The following is a 27,498-nucleotide window of genomic DNA, read 5'->3' as shown; positions in this document are numbered from 1 at the left end:
CACTTGGAGCATCCTTTAATCCATTGATTGCTGCTGGCTTGGTTCCAGCAGTGTCACTAATTACATTCTGCCTGCAAAAAAATTCTCATTGCTCAGAGGCTTCTTTTTTTTTTTTTTTTTTTTTGAGAGCTGCTGGCTGGAATTCTTGTGCTGTCTCTGCAGCCTGACACTTTTTAATGTTAATGGGACTGTTTAAAATGACTGAGCATCTCTGTTTGCTGGAAGAAAAGCCCCTGGGCTTGCTGAGGGTGGGTTTTGTGTAGGGGGGACAAACTGTCTGCCCTGGGATGGGGCAGCAGGGGCTCAGCCCCAGCCCCATCCTGCAGCTTTGTCCAGGGTCATGTTTGCTCCATCCCCACTTTGCAACTCCAGGAGCTGCTTCTTGTGTTGGACTGGTTACAGGGGATTTCCAGAGGACTGGGAATAAATTAAAACTGGCTTTAATTCAACTTATTTTCACTTAGCCCATCCAGAGGACTGGGAATAAATGAAAACCAGCTTTAATTCCCTCATTGTCATTTCCTGTGGTGACATGAGGGCACCTTGGCTGGTGCAGTCCCCACTCTGGCTCCTGGGGGACAGTGGCAGCTGCTGGAACTCAGGCTGGATCTGCTCCTCTCTCTCTGCCTGCCTGCCCTGCTGCTCATTTTTCCTTGGGAGATCTCTTGGGAATGTATTTCCTTGTCGGTTTTTTGACCTGAGTTTTCTCAGTCTCCTTGAGGAAAGGTGTCTGGAGGGGGGCAGCTGCTCAGAGATGGTTCTGGAGTCTCTGAGTGATCGTTCTGGAAGTTTCTGGGCAGCCCTGGGTGTCTCCCAGCAGTGCTGTATCAAAAGCTGTCAGTGTTGGTGTCTATGCAGAATGGAAGAGAAGGGGTTAATGTTGAGGATTAGGTCCTTAATCTGTACCAGGAGTGCAAGAAATGTAGACTTTTTTTTTTTTTTTTTTTTTTGGTCACATGCTAGAAAAAGCCACAAAGGACAAGCAGGAGGATTTTCACCTCTCTGCCCAGGCTCCCCTGGGCTCCTTTCAGCCGATGCAGTGACCCCAAGGAGCAGGGGTGACAAAAACCCTCCCATTCTCCTGGAAATGAAGAGCTCAGGTGCTGGTAAAACTCTTGGCTGGCTTTTTTTTTCCCTAAATTGTGCTACAATTCTGGAGCAAGGTCTCTGCTTCAGGCTGGGGTCTCTCACAAACCCAGCCAGGCTGTGCTGAGGTCTGTGCCAGGGAAGGTTGTGCAGGATGAGTTTAATTCTGGGCTCCTCTGACGAGGGTGTGAGTTGTGGGTCTGAATTGTTTTCAGCTAATAAGTGTGAGCAGCAGTTGTTCTGGCTTCCTTGGTTGGAATTGAGAGCTCACACATTAAAGGGTTCTGGTTATTGCAGTGCTCATCTGCTTTTTAACTTTTTTTTTCTGGGTTCAATGAAACTGGACTCAGCTTCTTTTCTGTTTGAGGCAGCTGTGAGGAGCTGTGAGAGCAGGGCAGCAGTGATGGGAGAACAATCCCTGGAGCAGCAGTGACCTCTGCTGGGTGCTGGGGACACAGGGGATGCTGGGCTGGCATTTTGGGGGGTTTGTTTGTTCTTCCAGCTGTGGCCTTAGAGTGGGAAATGCATCTCGGGGTCTCTTGGCTCAGCTCTCAGGAACAAAGAGCTGTAAATGGTGCAGAGGTTTTCCTTCCTCAGTCTGTGCCCCAGAGCTGGGATGTGGGACAGGGCTGAGCAGAAGCCCAGGTGTCCTCCCTGACCAGCCAGAGCTGGGCTTGGGGCCTTTCAGGGGAGGCAGAGCCAGAGCAGAACTTCTGCTTTTGCTGTGGAGTGTCTGCATCTCTGATGGAAGTGTCCCACTGATGGATATGGCACTAAATCCAGCAGAGCAGCAGGCTCTGTGAAGGCTCTGTGATATTGCAGAGGTGCTCTGGGGTCTCAGCTCCTAATCATCACTTGAAAGCCCCAAGGCCTCTGACCAGGCTCCCAGTTAATGGAGAGCTGTGCCTCAGCCCAGCTTCCTACCCAGCTGCAAAGGCAAAGCAAAAATTCTTGTTGAAGCCATTAAAAAAAAAAATTGAAAGGTTACATCAGTACATTCTGTCTCACAGTGGAGGTAAATTTATGTAGTTACAGCTCACCCAGTGCTTTATAAGATGCAGAGTGCAGCCTGTGTGTCAGGAAACTCTTTTAGTAGCTGGTGGGGTGAATTCCAGTCATTAAAAAAGATTTTTTGTGTCTTTTCACCAAATACCATGTTGCTTTATCTCCCTGTGCTGTAAAAAGCATCTGAAGGTGCAATTCTGAAAGGAGAATTTTCATTGTGTGCCTTGCTGTATGACAAATGACTTCCTTAGATTTTTATCCCCGAGCTACAGACAATGCTGCCTTTGAATTGAGATGGGTCTTTGGGCAGTTTCCAAATATTTCTGTTCTCTGGGCAACTGCAGATTCCTTGGGGCTGGAGGAGGAATGTGTGTTCAGGCAGACGCAGCTGCTCCCCTGCCCTGCAGTGAGGAGGTGAAACACCAGGAGTGCCACAGAGATGCTGAATTGCACATGGAGGTGCAGAGAAAATGGAAGGAGATGGGAATCTTTAGTGAGAATTATTTGCCTTTTGTTGCTCAGTTTTGAAGCACAAACTCTGAGTATGCCCTGCTGTTGAGTGGTGACTTCTGTGTGCAAACTTCCTGTACTCTTATTTTAGAAGACAGGGAGAAACCCTGCCTGCTCTATTTCAGATTGTTAAGGCAAAGATCCATTTCTCCATTTTTTCTCCCTGACAAGCCATTTTTTTTAGAACTGAGGAGAAAGGAATATCTGAATCACAGCCACAAGTCAGTGGAAATGCAAGTTCTGGATTTATCTTGATTCTCTGTCTGGCAAGACTTAATTAAACTGTGTTGTGGAGCCACATCCATCACCCAAAATAAAAGCAGCACTCACCAAGGCAGGGTGTTTGCTGACGTGGTTTGTCTGGATGTCTGTGATAGGTGGGGCTTGTGCTATAAAAGTGGGGAAAAGGGAAACCAGGGAACAAAGAGGAAGCCAAGAATGTGTAGGAGCAACAACTGGGAATGCAGCCTTGACAAAGCTTTGTCTCGTGGGGGTTTTTTGAGGGTCAGGTGGTAGCTAAAGAAAGCCTGCAATAATGATAAAGTTAAAAAAGCTGTTGGTCTCAGGTTGTGTGGGGGGGAAATGCAAGTTCCTGCAGCTTCCCTTTTCTGTAAAAAACATGCAGAAGGCATCACGCTCCAAAAATAAATTCCTAGGAAAGTAAAGCCTGCTTGGCTGGAGTTTAACCGAGTGGTAGCTGAGGTACGTTGAAAGAAGATCTTGTTTCCGAAGGAAGCAGTTTGTGCATAAATCAGCGCAGCAGTCCCTGTGCCAGCAGGGGAGGTGAGGTGCGCGCTGTCCTTGGGGAAGGAGCAGCCACCCCGGCGTTTGTTCCTGTCCCGCTCTCGGGGCCAGGGCGGGTCTTGTCATTGAAAGGAAAAAAAAAAAAAAAAATTTAAAAAATTTAAAAAAAATTTAAAAAAAAGGGTTTTCAGGGCTGCTCCGTGCGCCCTGGAGGGAGCGAACTCGATCCCTTCCCGATCCCTGTCCCGGTTCCCCGTCCCGATCCCTGTCCCTGTCCCGGTTCCCCGTCCCTGTCCCATTCCCTGTCCCGATCCCGGTCCCTGTCCCATTCCCGATCCCTGTCCCGGTTCCCGGAGCGGGGCCGGCCCGGCCGCTCTCACATGACGCCGGGGGCGGGCCGGGCCCCGCCGCTCCCGGGGCCGCTCCGGCTGCTGCGGGGTCCGGGCCGGTGCCGGGCTGGGGACACGGCGGGGCTGGCGGAGCGGGGACAGAGGTGACAGCGGGAACAGCGGGCCGGTCACTGCGGACAGAGAGCGCCCGTCCCGCGGGGCTGCATCCCGCTGTCCCCTCCTTCCATCCCGCTGTCACCCGCTGCTGTCCTCTCGCTCCTCTCCGCTGTCCCCCGACTGTCCCCTCTCTGCCCCGCCTCGCTGTCCCCTTTCTGTCCCTCCCTCTCTTCCTCCTCTCTCTGTCCCTCCCCCGCTGTCCCACTCTGTGTCCCCTCTCACTGTCCCCCGGCTGTCTCCTCTCTGTCCCTCTGCTATCCCCTCTCTGTCCCTCCGCTATCCCCTCCCTGTCCCCTCACTATCCCCTCTCCCGGTGTCCCCTGTCCCGTGTCCCTGTCCCCTCTCCCCTGTACCTGTCTGTCCCGTGTCCTTCTCCCCTGTCCCCCTCCCGGTGTCCCCTGTCCCTGTCCCCTCTCCCCTGTCCCTGTCTGTCCCTGTCCCGGTGCCCATGTCCCCGCTGCCCCCCACCCCGCTGTCCGCGGCGGAGCGCGCTGCGGTGCTGCTGTCCTGCGCTCTGTCCTGCGCGGGCTCTGCGCTGCTGCTCGGCTCCCACGCGCTCTGGCCGGAGCTGCGGACGCGCCCGCGGCAGCTGCTGCTCTACCTGTCCCTGGCCGACCTGCTCTCGGCCCTCTCCTACTTCTACGGGGTGCTGAGGGACTTCCAGCACTCCTCGTGGGACTGCGTGCTGCAGGGAGCCCTGTCCACCTTCGCCAACACCAGCTCCTTCTTCTGGACCATGGCCATCGCCCTCTACCTGTACCTGAGCATCGTCCGGGGCTCGCCCGCGGGCTCGGGCTGGCTCTGGGGCTTCCACGCCGTCAGGTGGGTGCTGTGTGACCCCCCACCCCGCTGTGCCCTGCTGGGGATGGAGCCCCGGGTGTCTCTTCAGTCTCTGTGCTTCTCTTCTCCCCCTCAAATTCCTCCTAAACTGGGATTTTGCTGCCTTTTAACCAACCGACCCTGCTCGTCCTCCCTTTCCCTTCCCAACTGAAGAGCTGGAGATGTGGAAAAGTTTTTTTGTTCAAGGTCGCTTAGAAGAATCTCTGGCAAGTTCTAATGACTGAAAATCCTGGCTTCTGCTTTCCCTCCAGTCTGTTCTGCTGTTCTAGAAATAACATAACAAACCTTGTTTGTGCCCGTGGTACCTGCCTGTGCTGCCCACACCTCCGTATTTGGGATCTGTTACAACGGCTCCCCAACCTCCACCTGTGAGCCTGGGCTGTGGATCCTTCCCCTCTGCCCAGGCAGGTCGCTGTAATCCCAATCTCACAAACTGAATGTTGTCCACAGGTGATGAAACTGCAGGAGAAGCACTCTGAAGGTTGTTTTGGCATGTTTGGTTGAAGGCAAGACAAACCCCACCACAGTGTAGCTTTATGTCTCAGTTTCTGCTATTTAGGGCACTGATTTCCCACATCATGTTCAGTAAAAGCTTTCATTATGCAACTGGAGCTTGTGGAATCATGTGCTGGGCAAAAGAGTGATCCTTTAGTCCCCCGTGTTGCCAAGCTTTTGCAATAAATTATAAGAGGAGTGATCTGGTTTAAAAGGGGAAAAAAACACCCTCAGGACATGTAGAGAATTTTCTTTGGTATCCCAGTCAAATATTTATCACCTTTAGTGGCAGATGCATCATTTGGGGGGCTGCACATGGCCCTGGACACATCAAGGTGGTGCTGGAGCTGAGAGAAGCTGCACTGGAGGAGTGTTTGTGTTATTTCACCTCCAGTAAATGGAGAGTGGAACTCTGAGAGCAAGGACAGGGTGCTGTAAAGAGCCACATGTTGCTTAATGGATATAAAAAACAAGTCTGGCTCCTTTGTGGGCTTCTGGCTCCACCAGACACATCAAAGAGCTCAGGCAAATCTGGCTTATTTGTAATTTTCCCGTCTGCTAATTGCTTGTATGGCTTTTGTCTCTGCTTCACTCTCTCCATCTGCTTTAATGCTCCTCAGCCTTGTCAGCTACCAAGTGTGGAGAGAAACAGAGCCACTGAAACAGAGCTGGCTGCAATCTGTGCACTCCAAAAACTGCAAAAATCCTGGGAGACACAGAGGGACAGATGCTCAAACTGAGCTGCTGCTGAGTGAATTTGTTCAGTTTATTTTCGATTCTTTACAATAAAAATGAAATGCCACCTTCAGCCCTTGGTACTGATCAACACCTTGCTCTTTTTAAAGGCTGTTGAGCACCTGTGGTCAGGTTCTGCTTTGTAAATGCTTCCTGTAAAGCTGCTTCTGCTCTGTGATCTGTCTGAAAAGCAGAGAAAACAAGTGAGGACGTGTTGTCTGCCCATCCCCTCGTGACACATCACCCTGCTTTCCTTCCCTGCACTTTGGGAGTTACCTGAGACATCAAACCCTGGACATCATGCTGGAGATGGAGCTGACTAAATATGTGTTGGGAGCCAGAACCCAGAATTTTCCTGAGGGAAATGAGGATGTCACAGTGGATCAAACCTGTCAGACAGGTTTGTGCCACAGGGATTCCTGTGCTAACACATCCACCAATTCCAGGCTGGAGAGCTGCTTTGCTTTTAAACTTGTTGGGCTCAGAGGAGCTTTGAAAACAAGGCTGCAGTCAGCTTTGGAAACACTTATGTAGCTGTAAAATGTGAGTTCTGGCACCCAGAGTGCAAGTGAGCAGGGCTGCCTCACTGCTGCTGAATTTCCAAGTGTCAGGTGTCATCAGCTTGGAAAACATCACCTTTGTTGGGAGAGAAGTTGGTCCAAACTCGGGGTGAGGAATGGACCACACAGACAGAACCCACCTTGGGATTGTTCCCTGCTTGGCTTTTGGTACCAATTGGTGACAATTGAAGGGTTTTAATTTCATGATCAGGCTGTGCAGATTATTATAGCCACAAATATACTTACTTTAAAAAGATCTATAAGCATGTGCATGCCTATATATTAAAATATATATGTGTTAAAATACATGTGTGTTTATATACATATATATACATAGACACATTTATAACATGTATGTATATTCATGTCCATGGAATATATATAAACTACTGCATTGTTCATCTCAATCCTTCATGGGCTGCCTCCTGCATGGTGGAATTGGGGCAGATTTGGAGTTCTGGTTACAATGTGTGCTCAGAGCTCCTTCCTGGAGCTGCCTAGGATATCCTGACTTTTCCCTCCTTACAGACACAATTCCTATCCCCAGAAGGACATCCTGCTGGCAGGATGGCTCCTTGTCTAACCTGTGCAGGCAGGTGACAGCAAATCACCTGCTTGTGGAGCGTCCAGGAGGAAAAGCAGCTGTGCAGCATAAATCAAAATTGTTATTACTGGTTGTTGAGCAATCTGACCCCAGAAAAGCAGGGCAAGGCAGGCTGAGCACTTCTGCAGCTGAAGGATCCCTACCTTGCCTTGTTTTGGTGTGACTGTGCAAAGATCTGCTGGGTTGGAGGAGTTTTTTATTCCCAGATAACCAGAGCAGTACTGCAGGAATGATTCCTGTTGTGTCTGATTTACAGGTTGGATTTCCAGCCTTTTTAGGAGGAATCACCCCCACTTCTCTCCCACACTTTGCATCCAAGTGTGCTTTGGAGAGGCCCAGCCCACTGAATTGCTCAGAGGGATATTTCTGCTTCTCTGTTCTCTTGGGTCATTTTAATTCCAGTCCTTACACACCTTGGGTGATGAGTCCTGGTTCCTTCTTCTGGTTCAGTAAAAGCTTTGGCATTTGGCATTTGAGTCTGTCATTAGGAGCTCTCAGGAGCAGCCAAGTCACCAGTCTCAGTTCTCCTTTCCAGCCTGCTGAAATGGAGCTGGAGTTCACAGAAATGTCTGATTCCTTCCCAGGACCTTTCTGATTTCACTTTGCTGGCAATCCTTGTGCTTGGTGTTGGTGTAAATATCCATCTGATCCCACAATGCATTCCAGTGAAAGTTAACATTCCTGTTCATGCAGCAGTTTTATTCTTCCTTTCACTGTTATCTCCTGAAGGGTTTTAGGTCCCTTCCTTGGTGGTGAGTTATTTCCTCCTGTGGCCTCTCTGTCCTTACACTGTCCTGTCTTACATCCACACACCACAATTTTACCTGGCTTTGTCTTAATTCTCTTTCAGCTGGCTGATGAGATCATTATTTGGGCAAATTAGTTTCTTAATTCACTTCCTTTTTGCTGGTGCCTTTGTGCCTTTACTTGGTTTCTCTAATTAAGTGCCATTTCTCTTGAATTCTTTACCTTGGTGCTCAGCTCTGCCAGCAGTGCTGAGGATGGAAGCTCTTTGCCTTTGCAGTTGTTTTCTGAGAAATGGCCAGTTTTACCAAAGTGATCCTGAATTGTGTGGAAACTTTCATGGTGGTGGTGACATTTGGGATGTTTTTAGAAGCCTGCCCTGATAACAGAGTGGGGAGGGCTTCCTACAGCACAACTATCCTTAAATAACAGCACTGACTGGGATTAGCACTGCCTGTTCCCAGCTGAACCCTGAGACAAAATGTTCTAAACAGGCTGAAGAGTTGACTCAATTTTTTTTTTCACATATTTATATTCATATTATTTATATTCATATTATTTATATTTATATTTACATATATTTATATTTATATTTATATTTATATTTATATTTATATTTATATTTATATTTATATTTATATTTTCTTTTGTAAGTAGGTGAATCCATACATTATTGAAGAGTAGGAAATGGGGCATTTTTGAAATCTAATATCGTGGGATTATCTACACTTGGGGTATGGAGTTTCAGATAATCTGGCCAAGGCAGCTGCTGTTTGCCTGCCTAGTCTGGTGTCTGATTTTGGGGGGCAAATTCCTTTCCATCCTCCCTGCAGCTGCTCCAGACTGTCAGTGGGAGACTGAATGAGAGCAGGACAGTCATGGGTTTGTTTTCTCTGCATGTGGGGACAGCAGGAGGATTTTTCTGGAGGCTCAGTCTGAGCCCCTGTTACCCTGAGCAGGTGACACACTCAGCTGGAGCAGGGCACTGCTGGGCTGGAATTTCTCTCTGGCCTGGTGGGATTTTTCTCTTCTTCCTCATGGTTTCTTGTGGGCAGCCCAAGCTGCTGAGTGACTTAATTCAAATGTGTCACCACAGTTGTTTTTCTTCTAAATGCTTTCCTGTGTTTGCTTCTGCTGTCAAGTGGGAAGCCAAAGTCACAGGTCCAAGTTATGTGGATGTGGCTCCTCTTTGCTTTCTTAGCTTTTTGCTGTTACTACCAGTACTTTTCCCTGGCTCTTTGTCCTTCAGAAATTACATTTTTGCTCCCAAAATACTGATACACCTCCACTTCAACCTCTGACAGAATGGAGCTGTGGATTTCTCTGTGTGCTGAGTTCCACTTTGGAATCAGCAGGTGGGACTTGGCTGCTTGTGAAGCTCAGAATCAGCTGGCTGGGACCTGCAGGAAAATCCCATTTTACAGTGGCCTGGCCCTGTCAGATGCTGATCCTCCCTGTGTGCAGGAGGGGATGGAGAAGGGTGGGAGCTGGGGTGGGTCCTGCACCCCGAGTGTGCTGTGCAGCCCAGCTCAGAGGGCAGCACATCCCTGCAGCTCTGGGGGGCTGCACATGGCCACAGAGGCTCCCCAGAGGGGGTTTGCACTCCTGGCTCATTCACTGCCCAATTCACCTGCTGCCACTCCTGCTGCAGGTCTGGGACAGCACTGGGGGGGATCCCTGGCTCTGGCCCATTCCCTGAGCTCTGGGGGGCTCAGCTCAGGCTGTCCTTGGCTGAGCTCCCTGTCTGTGTCCCCAGCTGGGGTGTGCCCCTGGCCATCACGGTGGCCGCTGTGGCTCTGAGGAAGATTGGCTACGACGCCTCCAACGTCTCCGTGGGCTGGTGCTGGGTGGACCTGGAGGCCGAGGATCGGCTGCTGTGGATGCTGCTGACAGGGAAGCTCTGGGAGATCCTGGCCTATGTCACCCTGCCCGTGCTCTACATCCTCATCAAGAAGCACATTAACAGAGCAGTGAGTATTTTGCTGGGTGATCCCATCCCCCATTTCCACCCCTCGCATTTCTTCAGGACACTGAAATGTCCCCAGCCCTGATCCAGCATCACACAAGAGCTTGGCACTGTGTAAAAGCCCTTTGAGAACAAGCAGGGGCTGTGGGATGCTCATGAGGGAAATGCTACAGCAAGAACTGAAACAGAATGTGAAGGACAAATTCAGCTTTAATCAGTTTTCTGCTGTGCCACTTGTACCAGGATTGCAATTCTCAGTCCTTTTAGTGTCTCCAAAGATAATTTGTGTTTCTGAATGTTCTTTTGTACTGGCCCTGGATGGCTTTGGGCTCCACACAGGAGACCCCCTGTCCTACAGGTTTTTGGAACTCAGAGCTCCAGTTGTGGCTGTTCCTTGTGACCACACAGGATTCAGGCTTCTAGGACAGCATTTGCATAACAGACAAATCCAGATGAGAGTGGAGAAAGGAGCTGCATCCAGAGATTCCTTTTCTCTCTGAGCTGTGCCAGGAAAAAAAGCCCCATGTGTGGGTAGATGTCCTTCTGCAAATTTCTGCCTGTGATGCAGCTGTGGTGGGGATAAACACAGCCCTGGGTAGGGCAGGATCCTGCAGATGATTTGGAAGAATTTTGTTCAGTCCCTGTCTCAGGTTTTGCTCAGTCCCCATCTTAGGGTTTTGCCTCAATCCCTGTCTCTCAGGGTTTTGCTCTCAGCGTTCGCTCAGTCCCTCTCTCAGGTTTTGCTCAGCCCTATCTCAGGTTTGGCTCAGTCCCTGTCTCAGGTTTTGCTCAGTTCCATGTCCCAGGTTTTGCTCAGCCCTGTCCCTGCTCCCCCTGCAGCACGCTGCTCTCTCTGAGTACCGCCCCATCCTGCCTGGAGCCCCCGCCCTGCAGCCCCGCGCCAGCATCGCCGACAAGAAACTCATCCTCATCCCCATCATCTTCATCTTCCTGCGCATCTGGAGCACGGTGCGCTTCATCCTCACCCTCTGCAACTCCCCTGCCGTGCAGAACTCCGTCCTGGTTGTGCTGCACGTGAGTGTTTGCTGGGAAATGCGTCCCAGGGGGCACCTGGGGGGCAGAGAAGGCTTTGGTGCAACCAAAATCACTTTGGTGGGGGGGAGTGTTGCAAGAGCACCTGCTCCCCACAGGTGAACCCTGCCTGGGGGATGCTGCAGCAGTGACAGAAATGCAGCAGGAGCTGCAGCAGTGACAGAAACGAGGCAGGAGCTGCAGCAGTGACAGAAATGAGGCAGGAGCTGCAGCAGTGACAGAAACGAGGCAGGAGCTGCAGCAGTGACAGAAACGCAGCAGGAGCTGCAGCAGTGACAGAAACGAGGCAGGAGCTGCAGCAGTGACAGAAATGAGGCAGGAGCTGCAGCAGTGACAGAAATGCAGCAGGAGCTGCAGCAGTGACAGAAATGCAGCAGGAGCTGCAGCAGCAGTGACAGAAATGAGGCAGGAGCTGCAGCAGTGACAGAAATGCAGCAGGAGCTGCAGCAGGAGCTGCAGCAGCAGTGACAGAAATGAGGCAGGAGCTGCAGCAGTGACAGAAATGCGGCAGGAGCTGCAGCAGCAGTGACAGAAATGAGGCAGGAGCTGCAGCAGTGACAGAAATGAGGCAGGAGCTGCAGCAGCAGTGACAGAAACGAGGCAGGAGCTGCAGCAGTGACAGAAATGCAGCAGGAGCTGCAGCAGCAGTGACAGAAATGCAGCAGGAGCTGCAGCAGCAGTGACAGAAACGAGGCAGGAGCTGCAGCAGCAGTGACAGAAATGAGGCAGGAGCTGCAGCAGTGACAGAAATGAGGCAGGAGCTGCAGCAGCAGTGACAGAAATGCAGCAGGAGCTGCAGCAGCAGTGACAGAAACGAGGCAGGAGCTGCAGCAGCAGTGACAGAAATGAGGCAGGAGCTGCAGCAGTGACAGAAATGCGGCAGGAGCTGCAGCAGCAGTGACAGAAATGAGGCAGGAGCTGCAGCAGTGACAGAAACGAGGCAGGAGCTGCAGCAGCAGTGACAGAAATGAGGCAGGAGCTGCAGCAGTGACAGAAATGCGGCAGGAGCTGCAGCAGCAGTGACAGAAATGAGGCAGGAGCTGCAGCAGCAGTGACAGAAATGAGGCAGGAGCTGCAGCAGCAGTGACAGAAATGCAGCAGGAGCTGCAGCAGCAGTGACAGAAACGAGGCAGGAGCTGCAGCAGCAGTGACAGAAATGAGGCAGGAGCTGCAGCAGTGACAGAAATGAGGCAGGAGCTGCAGCAGTGACAGAAATGCAGCAGGAGCTGCAGCAGCAGTGACAGAAATGCAGCAGGAGCTGCAGCAGCAGTGACAGAAATGAGGCAGGAGCTGCAGCAGTGACAGAAATGAGGCAGGAGCTACAGCAGCAGCATCTAGTGGCTGCAGAGGAAAGCTGCATTTTGGGATGGACAGGGCCAGCTGCAGCTCCCACAGCAGTGCTGGGTTCTGTCCTGCAGCAGGGCTCAGCCTGCACTAGTGCCAGCACACCACAGCCCCCTCATCTGCTTTTGGGGGCTTTTTGGGGGAAAAAAAAAGCTCATTTTTCTGAATTCCTTGTTCTCAGAGTCAGTGAGTATCAGCACTGCCATGCTGTTTGTTCTTCCCTGGAATACCCATGTGTTATAAATGGATATGTTCCATTTGCCCAATTAATCAAAGCAACAATGCTAAATTTAGCTGAAATTTATTAATAACAGCAGTTGTATATAAAGGAATACAATCAAAATATATGAGTTACATGAATTTGAGTAAATACAAATTTTAGCAGTAATGCAGTATAACAGAGGTGTGGTTTGGTTGAATAAAGGTGTGGGGAGGGATTCTCCCTTCAGCACGTGCCAAATCAGCCAAGTTAGAATCTCACTTCTATACTGTTTACTGATACGTATTAATACAGAATCTTCTAGAAAGCTCCTCCTTGCTTCTGTCTCTAAAATCTACATCCCTTTGTTGTGTTGCACATGCTGCACCAGCTGCAGGGGTCTCTCCTCCTTTCGGGGTCTTGTTTCCAATGAAGGCTCTGGGTCTTCCTCAGTGTTCACTGCTTGACCTTGCAGGCAGAGCAAGTGCATTATTCCTAAAATTGTATAATTAAACATATGTTCCCACAACAGGCCTTAGTCCAGGGTCCAGTGCTTTGGAATCATCCCAATTTGGCCCAATTCAAGGCCAAAACTTTTTATTTCCAGATACTGTTCATCAAACCTACATCCTTGTTCTACATCTACATCCTTCTACTCCCACATTTGAAGAATTCTATCTGCTTTGTTTAACCATTTCCTTTTCCCTTTTCTTTATAACAATTAAATACAATTTTTCTATTGATAATAAAGTAACAATTTAGCTAATATAGTTACAATTTAACTAGCACATATGTATCACTGTGGGAGCAGCCCCGGGTGATTCCTCTCCTCCTTTGCAGGGAATTGGGAACACGTTCCAAGGAGGAGCCAACTGCATCATGTTCGTGCTGTGCACACGGGTGATGAGGGCCAGGCTGCTGGCCCTGCTGTGCTGTGGCCACTGTGCCCAGCTGGGCTGGCCCCTGCAGGGCTCCCAGGGCTCCTGGCAGCAGCCACAGCCCCACCAGCACAAGGACAGGGACAAGGACAAGGACGTGCCCAGCCCCGAGCAGAGCAAGCTGCTCTCCAGCACCTGAGCTGCCCCTGCTGCTGCTGATTCCTGCTCACATGGTAAAATCCCAGAGTTTTTCCTTTTGTTCCTGCTGCCCTGCCTGTGCATGGATGGGAGGGGTGGGAGCAGTGACAACAGTGACAGGGAGCAGTGACAGGGGGGTTCTGCTGCTGCTCTGAGGTTCTGCTGCTCCTGCTCTTGAGGTTCTGCTGCTGCCCTTGGGGTTCTGCTGCTGCTCTGAGGTTCTGCTGCTGCTCTGGGGGTTCTGCTGCTGCCCTTGGGGGGTTCTGCTGCTGCTCTGAGAGTTCTGCTGCTGCCCTTGGGGTTCTGCTGCTGCTCTGAGGTTCTGCTGCTGCTCTGGGGGTTCTGCTGCTGCTCTGGGGGTTCTGCTGCTGCTCTGGGGGTTCTGCTCCTGCTCTGAGGGTTCTGCTGCTGCTCTGGGGATTCTGCTGCTGTTCTGAGGTTCTGCTGCTGCTCTGGGGGCTCTGCTGCTGCTCTGAGGGTTCTGCTGCTGCTCTGGGGATTCTGCTGCTGCTCTGGGGATTCTGCTGCTGCTTTGGAGATTCTGCTGCTTTGGAGATTCTGCTGCTTTGGAGATTCTGCTGCTGCTCTGAGGTTCTGCTGCTGCTCTGAGGTTCTGCTGCTGCTCTGGGGGTTCCCTGGCTGACTCTGCAGCCCCATCACGCCCCCAAACTTTTTCTAGAACTGCTCTTCTCCCTTCCCCCTGAGCTGCAAAAGGAGGAACTGGGCTGCAGGGCTGTCTGGCCCACAGGAACAGGACACCAGTCAGAGCTGGAGGGGAACTGTGGCCCTTTTTAATGTGCAATGCCACGTGCACACACACTTTGTCAGCACTGCACAGAGCAGATGTTTGGTGCCCCAAGTTCCATGTGCAGGGTCCTGTGGGCAGAGGTGCCTCCTGTTCTTTCCTGAAGCCTTGGCATTCACTTTGTAATTATATTAATGTATTTAAACCCTGATGTGCACAGGCTGTGTAAACACAGGGAGTCCCCAAGAGCTCCTGAGCGCATTTCATGGGGCTGCTGGATGGCTCTGCTCCTCAGCCTCCCTGGAGTCTCTGAAAGGTAGATGGAAGCATCTTATCTGTGCCATAGATGACTTCAAGAGGGTTTTTTTTCTCCTTTCAAAAGGCTTTAAAAACTTCTGAGAGCTAAATAGCAACCTTGATAGCTCAACCTCTTGTGAATCCCAAAAGGCTTGGAAAGAGGAGCTGTGTTAAACTTCTTGCAGAAAGGTAGGATAGAAATTTTCAAATTTTGTGAGATGTAGTATTATGCTGTGTTCAGGTTTTTGTTTTTTTTTTGAGCCAGCCCTGAACACAGAAAGTCAAATTGTCACCAACTTGGCTTGAAGAAAAACAAAACAGCAGGAAAAACAACACCAACAAAAATCAAAACAGACTCCATGTTCTCAGATTGCCTTTTTCCATTACAGAGCTCTGAGAAGTGTTTTTGGAGGGATGAGCCAGGGTTACATTTCCAGCTCCAGGAGTGTGATTGTCATTTGTTCTGTGCAGTTCCAGGGGGTGGCACAGCCCTGGGTGTGACTGTCACTTGTTCCTGCAGGTGTGGGGTGGTGGCACAGCCCTGGGTGTGACTGTCACTGGCTCCTGCAGGTGTGGGGTGGTGGCACAGCCCTGGGTGTGACTGTCACTCCTTCCTGCAGGTGTGGGGTGGTGGCACAGCCCCAGGTGTGACTGTCACTGGCTCCTGCAGGTGTGGGGTGGTGGCACAGCCCTGGGTGTGACTGTCACTGGCTCCTGCAGGTGTGGGGTGGTGGCACAGCCCCAGGTGTGACTGTCACTCCTTCCTGCAGGTGTGGGGTGGTGCCACAGTCCCACAGAGGGAGCTGCAGCCCAGGGAAAGCAGCGCTGGAGCGGCTGAGCCTGGACAGGTCCCATTCCTCACTCCCACATTGCAGCCTCTGCTCCTCAGCAGGCTCAGGATCCTCTGGAACAGACTCTGCTCACTTTGTGTTCAGCTGTGCTCCAGTTTCTCTCCCCTCCTTCCTCTCACCCTCCCCTGTAAACCTGAAAACTTGTTTGGGGTTTTGCTTTTCTGCCTGCTGAGGCCAGCGCCAAGTGAGCTGAGAGCTGGACAGAGGCTCAGGTGGGACAAGGGAGCTGCAGGAGCTGCAGGAGGGGATGGACTGTCCCAGATGAGGAGGGTGAGCCTTCCCCAGAGCCCAGCCTGGCTCCCATCCTTCCCTCGAAGAGGGACAAGTGTTTATTCTGTGGTGGTGATGGATGGTGCTCTGGAGGGTTTATCTCTCCTCCTCAGTGCTTAGGGTCAGGTTTTGGTTTGTGGTGGGGATCTCCTGGGGGGATCAGAGCCCTGCAGGCTCCTCAGTGCTCAGGGACTTTGGGATGTGCCCCCAGCTCCAGCAGTAGGACAGTGCCTGGCTCTGAGCTCTGACTCCTGTGTCTGTGCCTTGGGGCTGGTGGGTCACTCTGGGGAGGGGATGGCCCTTTGTGTGCCATCTGCAGATTGTGTTTTACCTTAGTCACAGCTCCTCACTTGCTTGTTTTTTAAGTATTTTCTCAAACTTTTACAAAATAAAGTTCTATTTCTTTACCAGGACTTTGCCCAGCATTGCATTTGTGCAGCAAAAATAGGATCTTGTCTGGTTCTTGTTTCCAGAGCCCAAGTTCTGTTGCAGAGTCCTTATGGATCCAGCCCTTTCCAATTGCTGAGGATCAGACTGCCAAATCTGCCTTTCCCTGTTTGATTTGTGCAGTTGATAAAGCAGGGACTGTGCATGACTTATTTTCAGGCAGATCATCTATTCCTTAAATCTTTGTTTCACCTAAAGTCCCATGGTAGCCCAGGGGCCCAGAATATTGAATTAGCCCTGCCTGAACATGCAATTCCTTCCCAAAAGGTAGGTGAGAAGGTGCCACTTGTGGACGTGTTCTGTGGGATGTCTCCTCAGGATGAGTATTGAGCACTCTGCAGCAGGGCTGGCTGCCAGCTCCTGCTCAAAATTCACATTTTAGAGCTCACCACTAACATTCTCCAGCAGATTTACTGTCCTGGGAACTTAAGTTTGCCCTTTTAATCATTTTTTTTCCACCCGAAGATATCAGGGTTTCACAGGATCCAGCCTTGAGCACAGCTCATCAGGCTGAAGGTAAATAAATCCTGCACACGTGCAGGGGAGCTCTTACCCTGAGCTGGGTGAGGCCAGAGGAGACTCGGAGTGGAGTTCAAGTCTCCATCACACACTCTGGGGTGAAGAGCAGATGGAAAACCCTGGTGTGTGCTGCAGCTGGAATGGAAATTGTGCTTGTAAAATGCCTGTAAAATCAGCTCTTTGCTCCTTCCTGGCTCTGCCCTTTGCCAAGTCAGACAGATCCCAGCTGCTGAAGATGTCACACCCCCTGCAATTGCTTTGAAAATCCAAGAGGTTGATTTAGTGTCCTGTCTCCCTTCACCAGCCTCTTCCAAGATCATCCCAGTGCCAATTACAACCTTAGAGATGTTGTTGCCACATTCTTGCTGTGTTTGGAAAATATCCCAACTGTTCTGCTGCCATAAGCAAATATTTACTCTGATGGAGGGGTTTTGATGACAAACATATGTGTTCTCTTTGATTCCTGATTCCTTTAGTCCCTATATTTCAATATTATTTTGTCAAGTTCAGGAGTTTAAAGACCATGATAGAAAATTCTCCTTCCCTGTATTTGCTGAGTTCAGAGCTGCTGACATTCTGCCAAGAGCTCCCAGAGGGAGCCTTTAAAGGGCTGGAATTCCATGATGGAAATTTGTCCTCTTTGCAGTTTCCCCAGCTCTGGGGCAGAATTTTCCCTCTTGGTTTAAGATCTGCAAAGGTGGGGACAGCAAGAGTTGCTGAGTGAGCTGTGACACAGGAACGTGATCCCCATCAAGATACCTGGGAGCAGCAGTGGAAATGCAATAAAAGATAAATGCCAAGGAATCTGGGGACTAAATTCCACCACAGTGAGAGCAGCAGGGCTCTGTTCTTCTGCCCACTTTGAGGCATGCTGCTCCCACGTGGAGGAGGCAGTGCTGCAGCAGGCAGGAAACGCGTGCATGACGCGTGAAAAAGAGGTGTTGCTCAAGAGATGCCTTTTTTTTGAGCTGCCTGATAAAAATAGACAGACCAATAAACAGAAGGTTTGCTTCTAGTTTCTCTGGCTGCTGGGGACGCTTATGAACTTTGCATTTCTCTGATAAGCTCGAGAGTGGTGGTGGATAATTAACCAGGTGCTGGGCTCTTAAAGCAATCCCGTAACAGAGGAGGTTAATAGAGAGCAGCACGTGGTGCACCCCTTGCACCAAGAGGGACAGAACTCCAGTGCTTTGGAGAGACACTGTCACAGCCACAGCTCTGGGAGGATGAGCTCTGAGGACCTCAGCAGTGCCTGAGCCAGCTGGTCCTTGCAAGGTAGGAAACAGCAGCATGGCCCAGGGCAGAGCTGTGCAGGGGGAACAGCATGGCCCAGGCAGAGCTGGGCAGTTTTTGGATGCAGGGGGGAGCAGCATGGCCCAAGGCAGAGCTGCATGGCCCAGGGCAGAGCTGTGCAGGGGGAACAGCATGGCCCAGGCAGAGCTGTGCAGGGGGAACAGCATGGCCCAAGGCAGAGCTGGGCAGTTTTTGGATGCAGGGGGGAGCAGCATGGCCCAAGGCAGAGCTGCATGGCCCAGGGCAGAGCTGTGCAGGGGGAACAGCATGGCCCAAGGCAGAGCTGGGCAGTTTTTGGATGCAGAGGGGAGCAGCATGGCCCAAGGCAGAGCTGGGCAGTTTTTGGATGCAGGGGGGAGCAGCATGGACCAGGGCAGAGCTGCATGGCTTGGGGCAGAATTGTGCAGGAGAAGCAGCATGGTTCAGGACAGAGCTGTGCAGTATTTGGCTGCAGAGAGGAGCAGCATGGCCCAAGGCAGAGCTGTGCAGTTTTTTGGATGCAGAGAGGAGCAGCATGGCCCAAGGCAGAGCTGTGCAGTTTTTAGATGCAGAGGGGAGCAGCATGGCTCAAGGCAGAGCTGTGCAGTTTTTGGATGTAGAGGGGAGCAGCATGGCCCAAGGCAGAGCTGTGCAGCCTGTGGATACAGGGCAGAGCTGTGCAGTTTTTGGCTGCAGGGGCTCCTGGGCTCCAGCTGTCCTGCTGTGGCTCAGGACAACCCCTCTCTGTTGCCAGGGCTACTCCCCATGTTCCCTGATGCTGCAGTTGCTGGGCAACATCTGCAGCTGTCCCAGCCCCCGCTGCAGCTCCATGGGCTCTCCTTGTCCGTGTCAGGGGAAATCAGCTCATTCTACCGACCTGGCGCCAGATCTGCCCCTTCTCCTTGGGGGAATGAGCCTGTGCCCCTGGCCAGCACCTCTGTTTGGGACAGGATCTGGTGAAACATCTGGTACTGGCAACAGAGTGGAAAGAAAACGAAATTGGAGCCATGGGGGAGTCGGGCAGAGGAGGGGGATGATCAGACCTGGCTGGCAGAGCCTGCTGCCCACTGGATGAGTTTGGAGTGTCACAGGAGGGGTTTTTCTGTGCAGAGCATTTCCATGCCCCGTGGCTGCCTTGGCTGGAAGGACCTGTGCTCAGCAGCTGTGATTCACACTCCAGCATGAAGCTGAACAGAGGGAAGCAGGAGAGCTCCGAGAGCAGCGAGGGTCCCAAGGGGGTGAGTGTTGGCTGCCTGCTTCCAGCTTGAGTCTCCTGCAGGAGACAGAGCAATCCCTGGGCTCTGTACAGCTGTAAAGAGAGCAAAGACCATGATCTTTTGAGCTGAGATGTTTCTGTTCTTCAGCCCAGTCTGTGTCTGTCTGCAGGGCAGTGTTGCACTGAGTCTCATGATTGTCTGCAGCTCTCCCACCCCGTAACTCCTGAGTGACTTTCCCTTTCTGTGAGACTTTCCCCTCCTGTGAGACTTTCTCCTTCTGTGTGTGAGTTTTCTTTCCTCCTTTCTAATCAGTTTAAGGCTGCAGATGCTTCTGGCTGGGGCTGCCTTTCACAGCAAAATTTGGGGAGTCTTGCACAATGCACTGCTGGGGAATGCCAGAGGTTTCCCTGAAAGTGCTGAATGTCAATAATTAACACCAGTGGCTCTTCTAAGCTCCTGGGATTTGGTTAATGAAAGTGAGGCGGCTGCTTTTCATCACCAATGAGAGGATGGCAGCAGTCTCCTCCTAGAAAACAGATCTGGAAGCCTCAGCTCCCTCCTGGTCCTTAGGCTGAGATCGACTTGAATTTCATTCTCCTGTAACACCTTAAACTCTGCAAATCCCTGCAGCCGAGCTGCCAGGGATTCAGGGGAATAGAAAGAAGCACCAGCAGCTATTTGGACAAATGTTCAATTAGGGAAATGACAGAGCCCTCATGTGGGACCTGAGCTGAAGGAAAACCTTGCAGACATTAAGGCCATTAAGGCTGGTGACGGTGGCAGCAAACGAGATGAAAATGAAAAATGGCTTTATTGATGTAGCAGCAGTGAGATGCATTAGTGAGCTATAAAACCCAGCCAAACAAAACCCCAACAACCCAGCTCTGTCAACACAGCCCGGGGGCTGCACAGCAGCTGAACTGCTGGGAAAAGTTGTTTTGGATGTTTGTGGCACTGGGGAATGTGTGCCCACAACAAGGTGCTGATCCTGCTTCAGATGGCAACTCCCCTCTGCTCTAGTGCAAAGTGCAGCCCTGTACCCTCAGCCCTCTGGGGGCTGCTTGGGTAAGTTCTAATTGGCCTCAGTGGCAATCAGTTAGATCCATAAATAGCTCTATCCCAAAATGCAGAGGAAGAAAAAATGAACAGGAAAGGGATTTTGCCACTTGATGCAAAAATCACTTCTTTTTAAAGCTTTACTGTGCCAATATCCTGTGTTATTCCACTGCCCAATTTGCACATTGGAAAAGAATAATTGCATACAACCTTTTTCCCTGCAGGGTAGTGTTTTAGGAATGGTAACTTGAAAAAAATTAATCATCCAAATGATTCATCAATACCAGCAAAGCAAAGTGAATTATTCTAAAGACTGTGGGCATAGCAAGCAGAACAAAATGAGTTGTAATGGAAACAACCCATTGGGCTTCTATATGCAGCAAAACGAAGGGAAAAACAAAGAAAGCAAGACTTTGGGGATTTCTTTGTTTTTACTGAATGTTATTAAAGCCTAAAAGCCAGACCCACTTCCAAGGTGGTGTTCATGGGGTTTTTTTTCCTCTCTCTCTGCAGAAAATGACACTTCCCCTGGCCCTGGTAGCTCTGATTTCTGCCTTTGGATCTTCCTTCCAGTATGGCTACAACGTGTCTGTGATCAACTCTCCTGCCCCGGTGAGTGGCCCCGGGCTGGGAGGGGTGAGAGCGGAGCCAGGCAGATGTAACTGGGAGTAAATTAAATGTACTTTGTGCCCCGATGAGCTCTGGGTGCCTCCCCCTCCAGGAACCAGGCACATCCTAAAGGGCAGGACCTGTAGGACCAGTTCTCCATCCCAGGCTTCTCCATCCCTCTCTTGCATCCATTTCCCAGCCCACTCATTCTGGTTTTTTATCAGGACAGTTGTTTTATGGCAGAGCTTTATGGCAGAGCTTTATGGCATTTGCTGTTATCTAAACTTTACATTGAACCTTTACAGCACAATAGAAAATTGCCCTCACTGTGCTGAATCTGCTTTGTGCTTCATTCCAGTACATGCAAGAGTTTTACAACAGAACCTACCTGGACAGGACTGGAGTGCCCATGGACAGCAGCTTCCAGACACTGCTCTGGTCCCTCACTGTGTCCATGTTCCCTCTGGGTGGCCTCTTTGGGTCACTCATGGTGTGGCCAATGGTCAACAACTGTGGCCGGTAAGTGAGAGCAGATAACACGTGTTATCTCAGGTTTTATCTCATGGTGGCTCCACCTTGCCCAGACTTCAGCAGCCTGAAATTCCCCCCCACACCTGAGGCTGAAGCAGGGGGGATGAGGGAGAGCTCAGCCACAGGAGGAATTTCTGTGGTTCTGGTATGGCCAAGGCTGAGCACTGAGCCAGGCAGAACAGTGGGGAAAGGGGAAAGGGGAAAGGAAAAACCTGGGATCTCAGATCAGGCCCTGCTGCTGCTCAGTTTTCCTAGAACCTTCTCCTCTCTGGAAGCCTTCATTGCCTGCAGGCAAAATGTGGCAATTGCCATTTCCTCCTTGATCAGCGTTTGGCACAATAATTCATTTGAGTTTGGACAGCACAGCACAGGAGGGATCTCTCTGCAACTCAGAAATGCCCAGCTGAATCTGTCTCTTTTCCTGTTCCTTTGCAGAAAGGGCACTTTGCTGATAAATAACCTCTTTTCCATTGCTGCTGCAATCCTTATGGGAACCTCAGAGCTGGCAAAAACCTTTGAAGTAATCATCCTTTCCCGTGTTGTCATGGGAATATTTGCTGGTAAGTGGATGGTGAGCAATAAATATTTCTTTGGCTGTGCAAAGGTGTTTTATTCTCCCAGCAGATGCTTTCACAGGTAGCACACTTTACGATCTGCATGACAAGGCTGTGCTTTAGCCTGCTGCAGAGGTACTACAGATCTTTGGGAGATAATGGCCCTGGGACTGGAATTTAAGCTGTAGGGAGGAGATGTGAGTCTGTAAATGCAGCCATAAACATCTGCTGGGCACTGCAGCTCCCACCCCAGCAAACCTGCTGAGGATAATCTGTTTTCCCAGACAACTCAAAGCAGATAGTGTACTTTTCTTTTTAACATAACCAGAATAATCCATCAAAAGCATTGCCAGATCCAATAATCCAGTCCTGGAACTGACTGTTCTTCCTGCAGGAGAAAAGAAATGTTAAAAGGGGCAGCAGAGGGCTCAGAGCCACTGGATTTCCTGCAGAGGCAGAGGGAAGCCAAGGATATCTGTGTGTTCCTGCTGTCAGTGGCTTTATTGGAGCTGCAGGAACAGAACAGAACCATGCTGGGTACCCTGAGCACAGCCAGGTCTAGAAGGGTCCTAAGAGCATTTAGGCTCAATTAATTGGCTTTGGGCTGGTGAGACTGGCACACTCCGTGGTTTGTTAATGAGCTGGGATAGCTTGTAAGAACAAATTTCCTGCCTTAGCTCACCAACTGTAATTGCTGCATGTACAGATCAAGTTGCTTTCCCAAGCCAGTTTCTTGTTTTCTATTTTTTTTTTAATCTAATGGAGTTTTTTTGGCTTTTGACTCCCTTAAACCTGGCAGCTGCTCTCAGCACTGGAGCTTGGAATAAATGCTAAGGGTCTTATTAAATGTGATCTTTCTTTCCAGTTATTTATAACCAACAGACAAATCCAGCCTGGCTGCCCTGGCTTGTCCTTCTCAGTCTGACCTGGGCTGAACTTGGGTGTTGTGCCTGGGGAGGATCTGGGGATCCCAATGTCACCCTGGGGAGGATCCCAGTGTCACCCTCTGGCACTGCTGGCACTTCTTTCTGTACCTTTCAGGCCTTTTAGCTTTCTAATATCAGCCTGATCACCTTTGTTACACCCAGTTCCTGAGGCCTAGGGACTCTGAAATGTCAGATTAGAGTTCCCTGTGGTCATTTGATTCCAGGAGTTTGGGAGCTGCCAGGATTTACAGCACAAGCACAGCAGCTGGCAGCTCGCTGGTGTCACTGTAGGGCAGCCCTAGAATGTTCCTAAAAATAACCCATGTCCCTGGTGTCCTTATTAGAGCATAAATACCTATTCCAGCAAGCCACCTGCAAGACATCTCAGACCAGCAGAGCTCCCAGCACAGCATTACTGGGCAGGGAATTTTTAAAAGCCAGCACAAAATCATTTCCTTCCACTTTCACATCAGCGTGTTTGGGTACTGATTTCTCTTCTTGTTTTCAAGGAAGCAGAAGTTCCTATCTTATACTTGGAGTTTGTTTGCAAACTTGAAGCAGCACAATTCTTCTTTGTGTGTCTTGTGCTGCTCCTGGCAGAGCCTGCTGGGAGAAAGGTGCTTTTTTAGGAGGATAAACACTGAACACTCAAACCAAGACACCCCCAAATCACCTGCTGGCTCTGGAGCCAAGACAGGCTCCTGCTAATCCTGGCAGACTCCAAAAATGCTTTGCTGGCCAGCAGCTGATAACCCAGACACCCAGAGCAGAAGGGGTTTGAGTGTGAAGTTTCTGCACATCCTGTGGTTCATCAGGAATCTGTTTTGTTCCCCATGGGAAACCAGCAGCTGGCTGGAGGTTGAGCTGCATGTCTAACACTGTCCTCTTAACTTCTAGGTCTGGCTTCCAATGTGGTTCCCATGTTCCTTGGGGAAATGTCCCCCAAAAACCTGAGAGGAGCTATTGGGGTGGTGCCACAGCTCTTCATCACCATCGGCATCCTCTCAGCTCAGATCCTCGGTCTCAACAGCATCCTTGGCAATGCTGAAGGTAAAGCTCTGGCTCAGGACCTCTCTGTGGGCTCCACAGGGCCAGCATTTCTCTCAGCTGATGTCTTGTGGCCTTGCTGCAGGGTGGCCTGTGCTGCTGGGGCTCACTGGCATCCCATCCATGCTCCAGCTGCTGACACTGCCCTTCTTCCCCGAGAGCCCCAGGTACCTGCTGATCCAAAAGGGCAACGAGGAGCAGGCACGGAGAGGTAGGGATGGGATGGGATGGGATGGGATGGGATGGGATGGGATGGGATGGGATGGGATGGGATGGGATGGGATGGGATGGGATGGGATGGGATGGCAGGATGGCATGGCATGGCATGGCATGGCATGGCATGGCATGGCATGGCATGGCATGGATCTGCCTGTGGGACACAGCTGACAGCACCAGTGTGAAACTCTTCACTGCTGTGCTGCTGGTGGGTGGAATTCTCAGAACTCTGCTCCTTTCCCTGTGTGGGTGGATCCCCAGGTGCCCAGCACTGCCCAGGGTCACACATTGCTGTGTCTTGGTGTGGAGCAGCACAGCTCTGGGCAGTCCTGGGGCTCACAACCCCCCTGCTCTCCCCACCAGCTCTGCAGAGGCTGAGGGGCCGGGAGGATGTGGATGATGAGATCCAGGAGATGTACCAGGAGGACCGCTCAGAGAAGGAGGAGGGGCAGTTCTCTGTGCTCAGCCTGTTCACCTTCAAGGGCCTGAGGTGGCAGCTCATCTCCATCATCGTCATGATGGCAGGCCAGCAGCTCTCGGGGGTCAATGGGGTGAGTGGGGAAAGCTGGGGGTGCAAACAGGGGGTGCAGCTCCAGAGGGGGTGAGGGGGACAGTGCTGGCACAGGAGAGAAAGCTGGGAGTGCCTCTTCCCCAGTGAAGGGTGAGTCAAGCCTGGCCAGTCCCAAATCCATGGACAAGGTACAGGGTCAGCTGCCCTGTTAATGATAATGGGAACGAGTTTAGAACAAAGTGCTCGTGCCCAGATCCAAACTCCAGAAATGGACAAATTCCATCCTCAGGCTTCTGTGCACCAGGCCAGGATTCAAAGCAGCCAAAAGGGGGATTCCCACGTTCTGCCTGGGCCAGGCTCTGACCCAGCTGTGCTTGTGCTGCAGGTGTTCTACTATGCAGACAGAATCTTCGAGTCTGCAGGGGTGCAGAGCAGCAGCATCCAGTACGTCACTGTGTCCATAGGTGCCATCAACGTCGTCATGACCTTGCTGGCTGTAAGTTTGTGCTCTCTGGTTCTGACTTGCCCAGTCTCCCCAAACCCTGTTTAACTTAGGCTGTGCTCATGGGATCCTACAGTCACTGAATGGTTTGGGTTGGAAGGGACCTTAAAGATCATCTCAGCCCAAAAACCTCCCACTAGAGCCTTATTTTCACACACTGGGAGATGCTTTCCATGACAGGTGCCCTGTGGTGTCCCTTGGATAAAATCATCTGCAGCAATTGCTGAGCCCCTGGTCTCCCCCTCTCCCCTCCTGTCTCTTCCAGGTTTTCATTGTGGAGTCCCTGGGGAGGAGGATCCTTCTCCTGGCTGGCTTTTTGCTGTGCTCTGCCTCCTGTGCAATCTTAACTCTGGCCCTCAATCTCCAGGTATGTATGAATGGCTCAGGTGCTCCTGCCACGATTTCTGGGCTTCACAGGGAACAGGCATTGGAATTTTTTGCTTCTACACCCTGGGGAGGAGGGGACAGCATAAAAGGTCTCGGTTGCATATCTGCCTTAAAGAGCCAGGAGAAGCTGTGATCCTGCCTGTCTGAGTGCTCCTCTCAGGATGTCACGTTCCCAGGTCCTGGCAGCAGGGATCATACCCAGGCTGTGGTTTTATGTCTGATTATGGACTATCTGAAGGGTGCCACTGCCTCTAAATGCCTTCAGATCTCACTGTGAACAGTGCCTTGAGTGTGCTGGTGATGTTCAGACAGGAACCACCTCTAACCTGTGCTTCCATCCTCACAGACCACTGTCTCCTGGATGTCCTACCTCAGCATAGTCTGTGTCATTGCCTACATCATCGGCCACGCCATCGGACCCAGTAAGTGCCCCCAGCCTCCCCCACAAGCTGAGTAAAGCCAGGTCTTGTGCTCAATTTCCATCCAAAACCTTGGTGGAGTTCACCCAGGGAGGCTGAATTTTATCTCTGTGTGGCCATGCCCTGTCCAAGTCATTTAATTGCCCCCACTTTTTTTCTTTAAATTTAATCCTTGTTTGATTTACTGGGTGTTTCTAAACACTGATTGTTAGAAACCACAGAAATGAGCAGTCTAACTAGGAATTCAGAGTGAGGGGAGTGCCTCTGGGATTCCCTCAGCTGTGGTTGCCTTGCAGGTCCCATTCCTGCTGTGATGATCACGGAGATGTTCCTGCAGTCGTCCCGACCCGCGGCGTTCATGGTGGGGGGCTCTGTGCACTGGCTGAGCAACTTCACCGTGGGGCTGGTGTTCCTCTACATGGAGGTAAGGACCCACTCAGGGCAAAACCTGGGCTGGAAATCAGCCTCTTCACCCCTGGGCTCTTACAGAGAGGCTTTGGGGAGCTATAAATGCACTTGTTGGTTCTCAAAACCCGTGTGTGGGATTGTGTTAAGGGCAAGAGACTGATGTTATAAATGATGTTCCTCAGCATCTTCTTATCACACCTGACTGTTGCTCAGGCTTTAAAAGGAAGCAGCTTGATTGCAAGGTCTCATCCTGAGCTCAGGAGCTTGGAAAAGATGGCAAATTCCTGTCCTCCACTGCAGGCTGTGCCTCAGGCGGACAATTTTGGCTTCTGAAATCAGAGTGCCTCCAGGAGCAGTGACCCATAAACTGCTGCCAGTCCCTGACTCACCTGGGCAAAGGCAGCTGCTGAGTTCTGAGTTATGGAACAGACCCTCAGCCTCCTTTCCCAGTAAGTCTCCGATAAACCCGTGGTGGTGGTTGGAGAAGACAGAATCTAAAACCACCCTGACTTTGAGTGGTTCAGTTTTAAAACAAGCACTTCACTGTGGCTGCATTTTCCATAGCAGTGCAGGATGCAGAACAGCCAGGGCAGTAAATCCCAGCTGGAATGCTGCCCTGACCCTGCTCTCTCCTGTCACTGCCCTAGGCTGGCCTGGGGCCCTACAGCTTCCTCATCTTCTGTGCCATCTGCGTCGCCACCATGCTTTACATCTTCTTTGTTGTTCCTGAGACCAAGAATAAAACCTTCATGGAAATCAACAGGATCATGGCCAAGAGGAACAAAGTGGAAATTCAGGAAAGCAAAGAGCTGAAAGATTCCTACCCCCTGGGCAAGCAGGAGGAGAAGAAAGCACTGTCCAGCAGTGAGATGTGAGCCAGCTGTGCTTGGCCTGACAGGATCTGTTCAGCAGGAAAGCAAACACAGGGATTCCTCCTTTGGTGCTGACCTGACACCACGGAACTGTTAAGGCTGGAAAAGACATTTAAGATCAAATCCAACTGCAAACCTGATGCTGCCAAGCCCTCCTGTTGTTCCAAGGAAAGGGAAATGTCCAAGAAGCTGATGGCATGAGGTGATGTGTGTCCCTGGTGTCCTGGTGACACAGCCTGGGGACACGAGCAGCCCCTGGGCTGGCTGTGGGGCACTTGAGTGCAGGGAGTGCACTGAACTCCTCTGAGGAACTCTCACCTGTGTGTTTGAGGATCCAGAAAGGGGGAATTAAATTTAATTTGATATATCAGTGTG

At 51.0% G+C, this 27,498-nt stretch overlaps 2 protein-coding genes across 4 annotated transcripts; both read left to right on the top strand.

Moving 5' to 3' along the window:
* The first annotated feature begins 1,141 nt into the window (after positions 1–1,141).
* Positions 1,142–16,043, top strand: GPR157 (G protein-coupled receptor 157). 3 transcript variants are annotated; one of them, XR_008842014.1, is made up of 6 exons: positions 1,142–4,673; positions 9,586–9,799; positions 10,636–10,830; positions 13,232–13,502; positions 14,595–14,698; positions 15,280–16,043. XR_008842014.1 is itself a non-coding variant. In XM_056508158.1 (5 exons), exons 1-4 carry the CDS (start codon positions 4,300–4,302, stop codon positions 13,466–13,468), a joined length of 1,020 nt encoding a protein of 339 aa, XP_056364133.1. In that variant the 5' UTR covers positions 1,142–4,299; the 3' UTR covers positions 13,469–13,502; positions 15,280–16,043. The 3 variants fall into 3 exon arrangements, 2 of the variants coding, with proteins under 2 accessions (XP_056364133.1, XP_056364134.1); XM_056508158.1 differs by lacking the exon at positions 14,595–14,698; XM_056508159.1 differs by lacking the exons at positions 14,595–14,698; positions 15,280–16,043 and adding an exon at positions 15,030–15,048 and having other exon boundaries at positions 4,229–4,673.
* A 1,545-nt stretch (positions 16,044–17,588) lies between these two features.
* Positions 17,589–27,493, top strand: LOC130261676 (solute carrier family 2, facilitated glucose transporter member 5-like). The gene is made up of 13 exons (XM_056508157.1): positions 17,589–17,871; positions 18,979–19,106; positions 20,655–20,753; positions 21,109–21,269; positions 21,717–21,841; positions 23,659–23,811; positions 23,894–24,019; positions 24,388–24,575; positions 24,921–25,031; positions 25,303–25,404; positions 25,771–25,846; positions 26,140–26,267; positions 26,899–27,493. The coding sequence occupies exons 2-13, from the start codon at positions 19,050–19,052 to the stop codon at positions 27,124–27,126; spliced, it is 1,554 nt and encodes a 517-aa protein (XP_056364132.1). The 5' UTR covers positions 17,589–17,871; positions 18,979–19,049; the 3' UTR covers positions 27,127–27,493.
* Positions 27,494–27,498: the final 5 nt, after the last annotated feature.

The sequence above is a fragment of the Oenanthe melanoleuca genome, chromosome 21, assembly GCF_029582105.1.
Source record: "Oenanthe melanoleuca isolate GR-GAL-2019-014 chromosome 21, OMel1.0, whole genome shotgun sequence".
Taxonomy (NCBI): Eukaryota; Metazoa; Chordata; class Aves; order Passeriformes; family Muscicapidae; genus Oenanthe; species Oenanthe melanoleuca.
This window is presented reverse-complemented; position numbering and strand designations above follow the sequence as displayed.

Bases quoted from the DNA above. Each gene is read 5' to 3' on its own strand.
- GPR157 (XM_056508158.1), top strand. From the start codon at position 4,300: ATGTCCCCGCTGCCCCCCACCCCGCTGTCCGCGGCGGAGCGCGCTGCG. The intron at 9,800-10,635 runs GTGAGTATTTTG...CTCCCCCTGCAG, and splicing joins AGAAGCACATTAACAGAGCA to CACGCTGCTCTCTCTGAGTA. The intron at 10,831-13,231 runs GTGAGTGTTTGC...CCTCCTTTGCAG, and splicing joins CCGTCCTGGTTGTGCTGCAC to GGAATTGGGAACACGTTCCA.
- LOC130261676 (XM_056508157.1), top strand. From the start codon at position 19,050: ATGAAGCTGAACAGAGGGAAGCAGGAGAGCTCCGAGAGCAGCGAGGGT. The intron at 20,754-21,108 runs GTGAGTGGCCCC...GCTTCATTCCAG, and splicing joins TGATCAACTCTCCTGCCCCG to TACATGCAAGAGTTTTACAA. The intron at 21,270-21,716 runs GTAAGTGAGAGC...GTTCCTTTGCAG, and splicing joins ATGGTCAACAACTGTGGCCG to AAAGGGCACTTTGCTGATAA.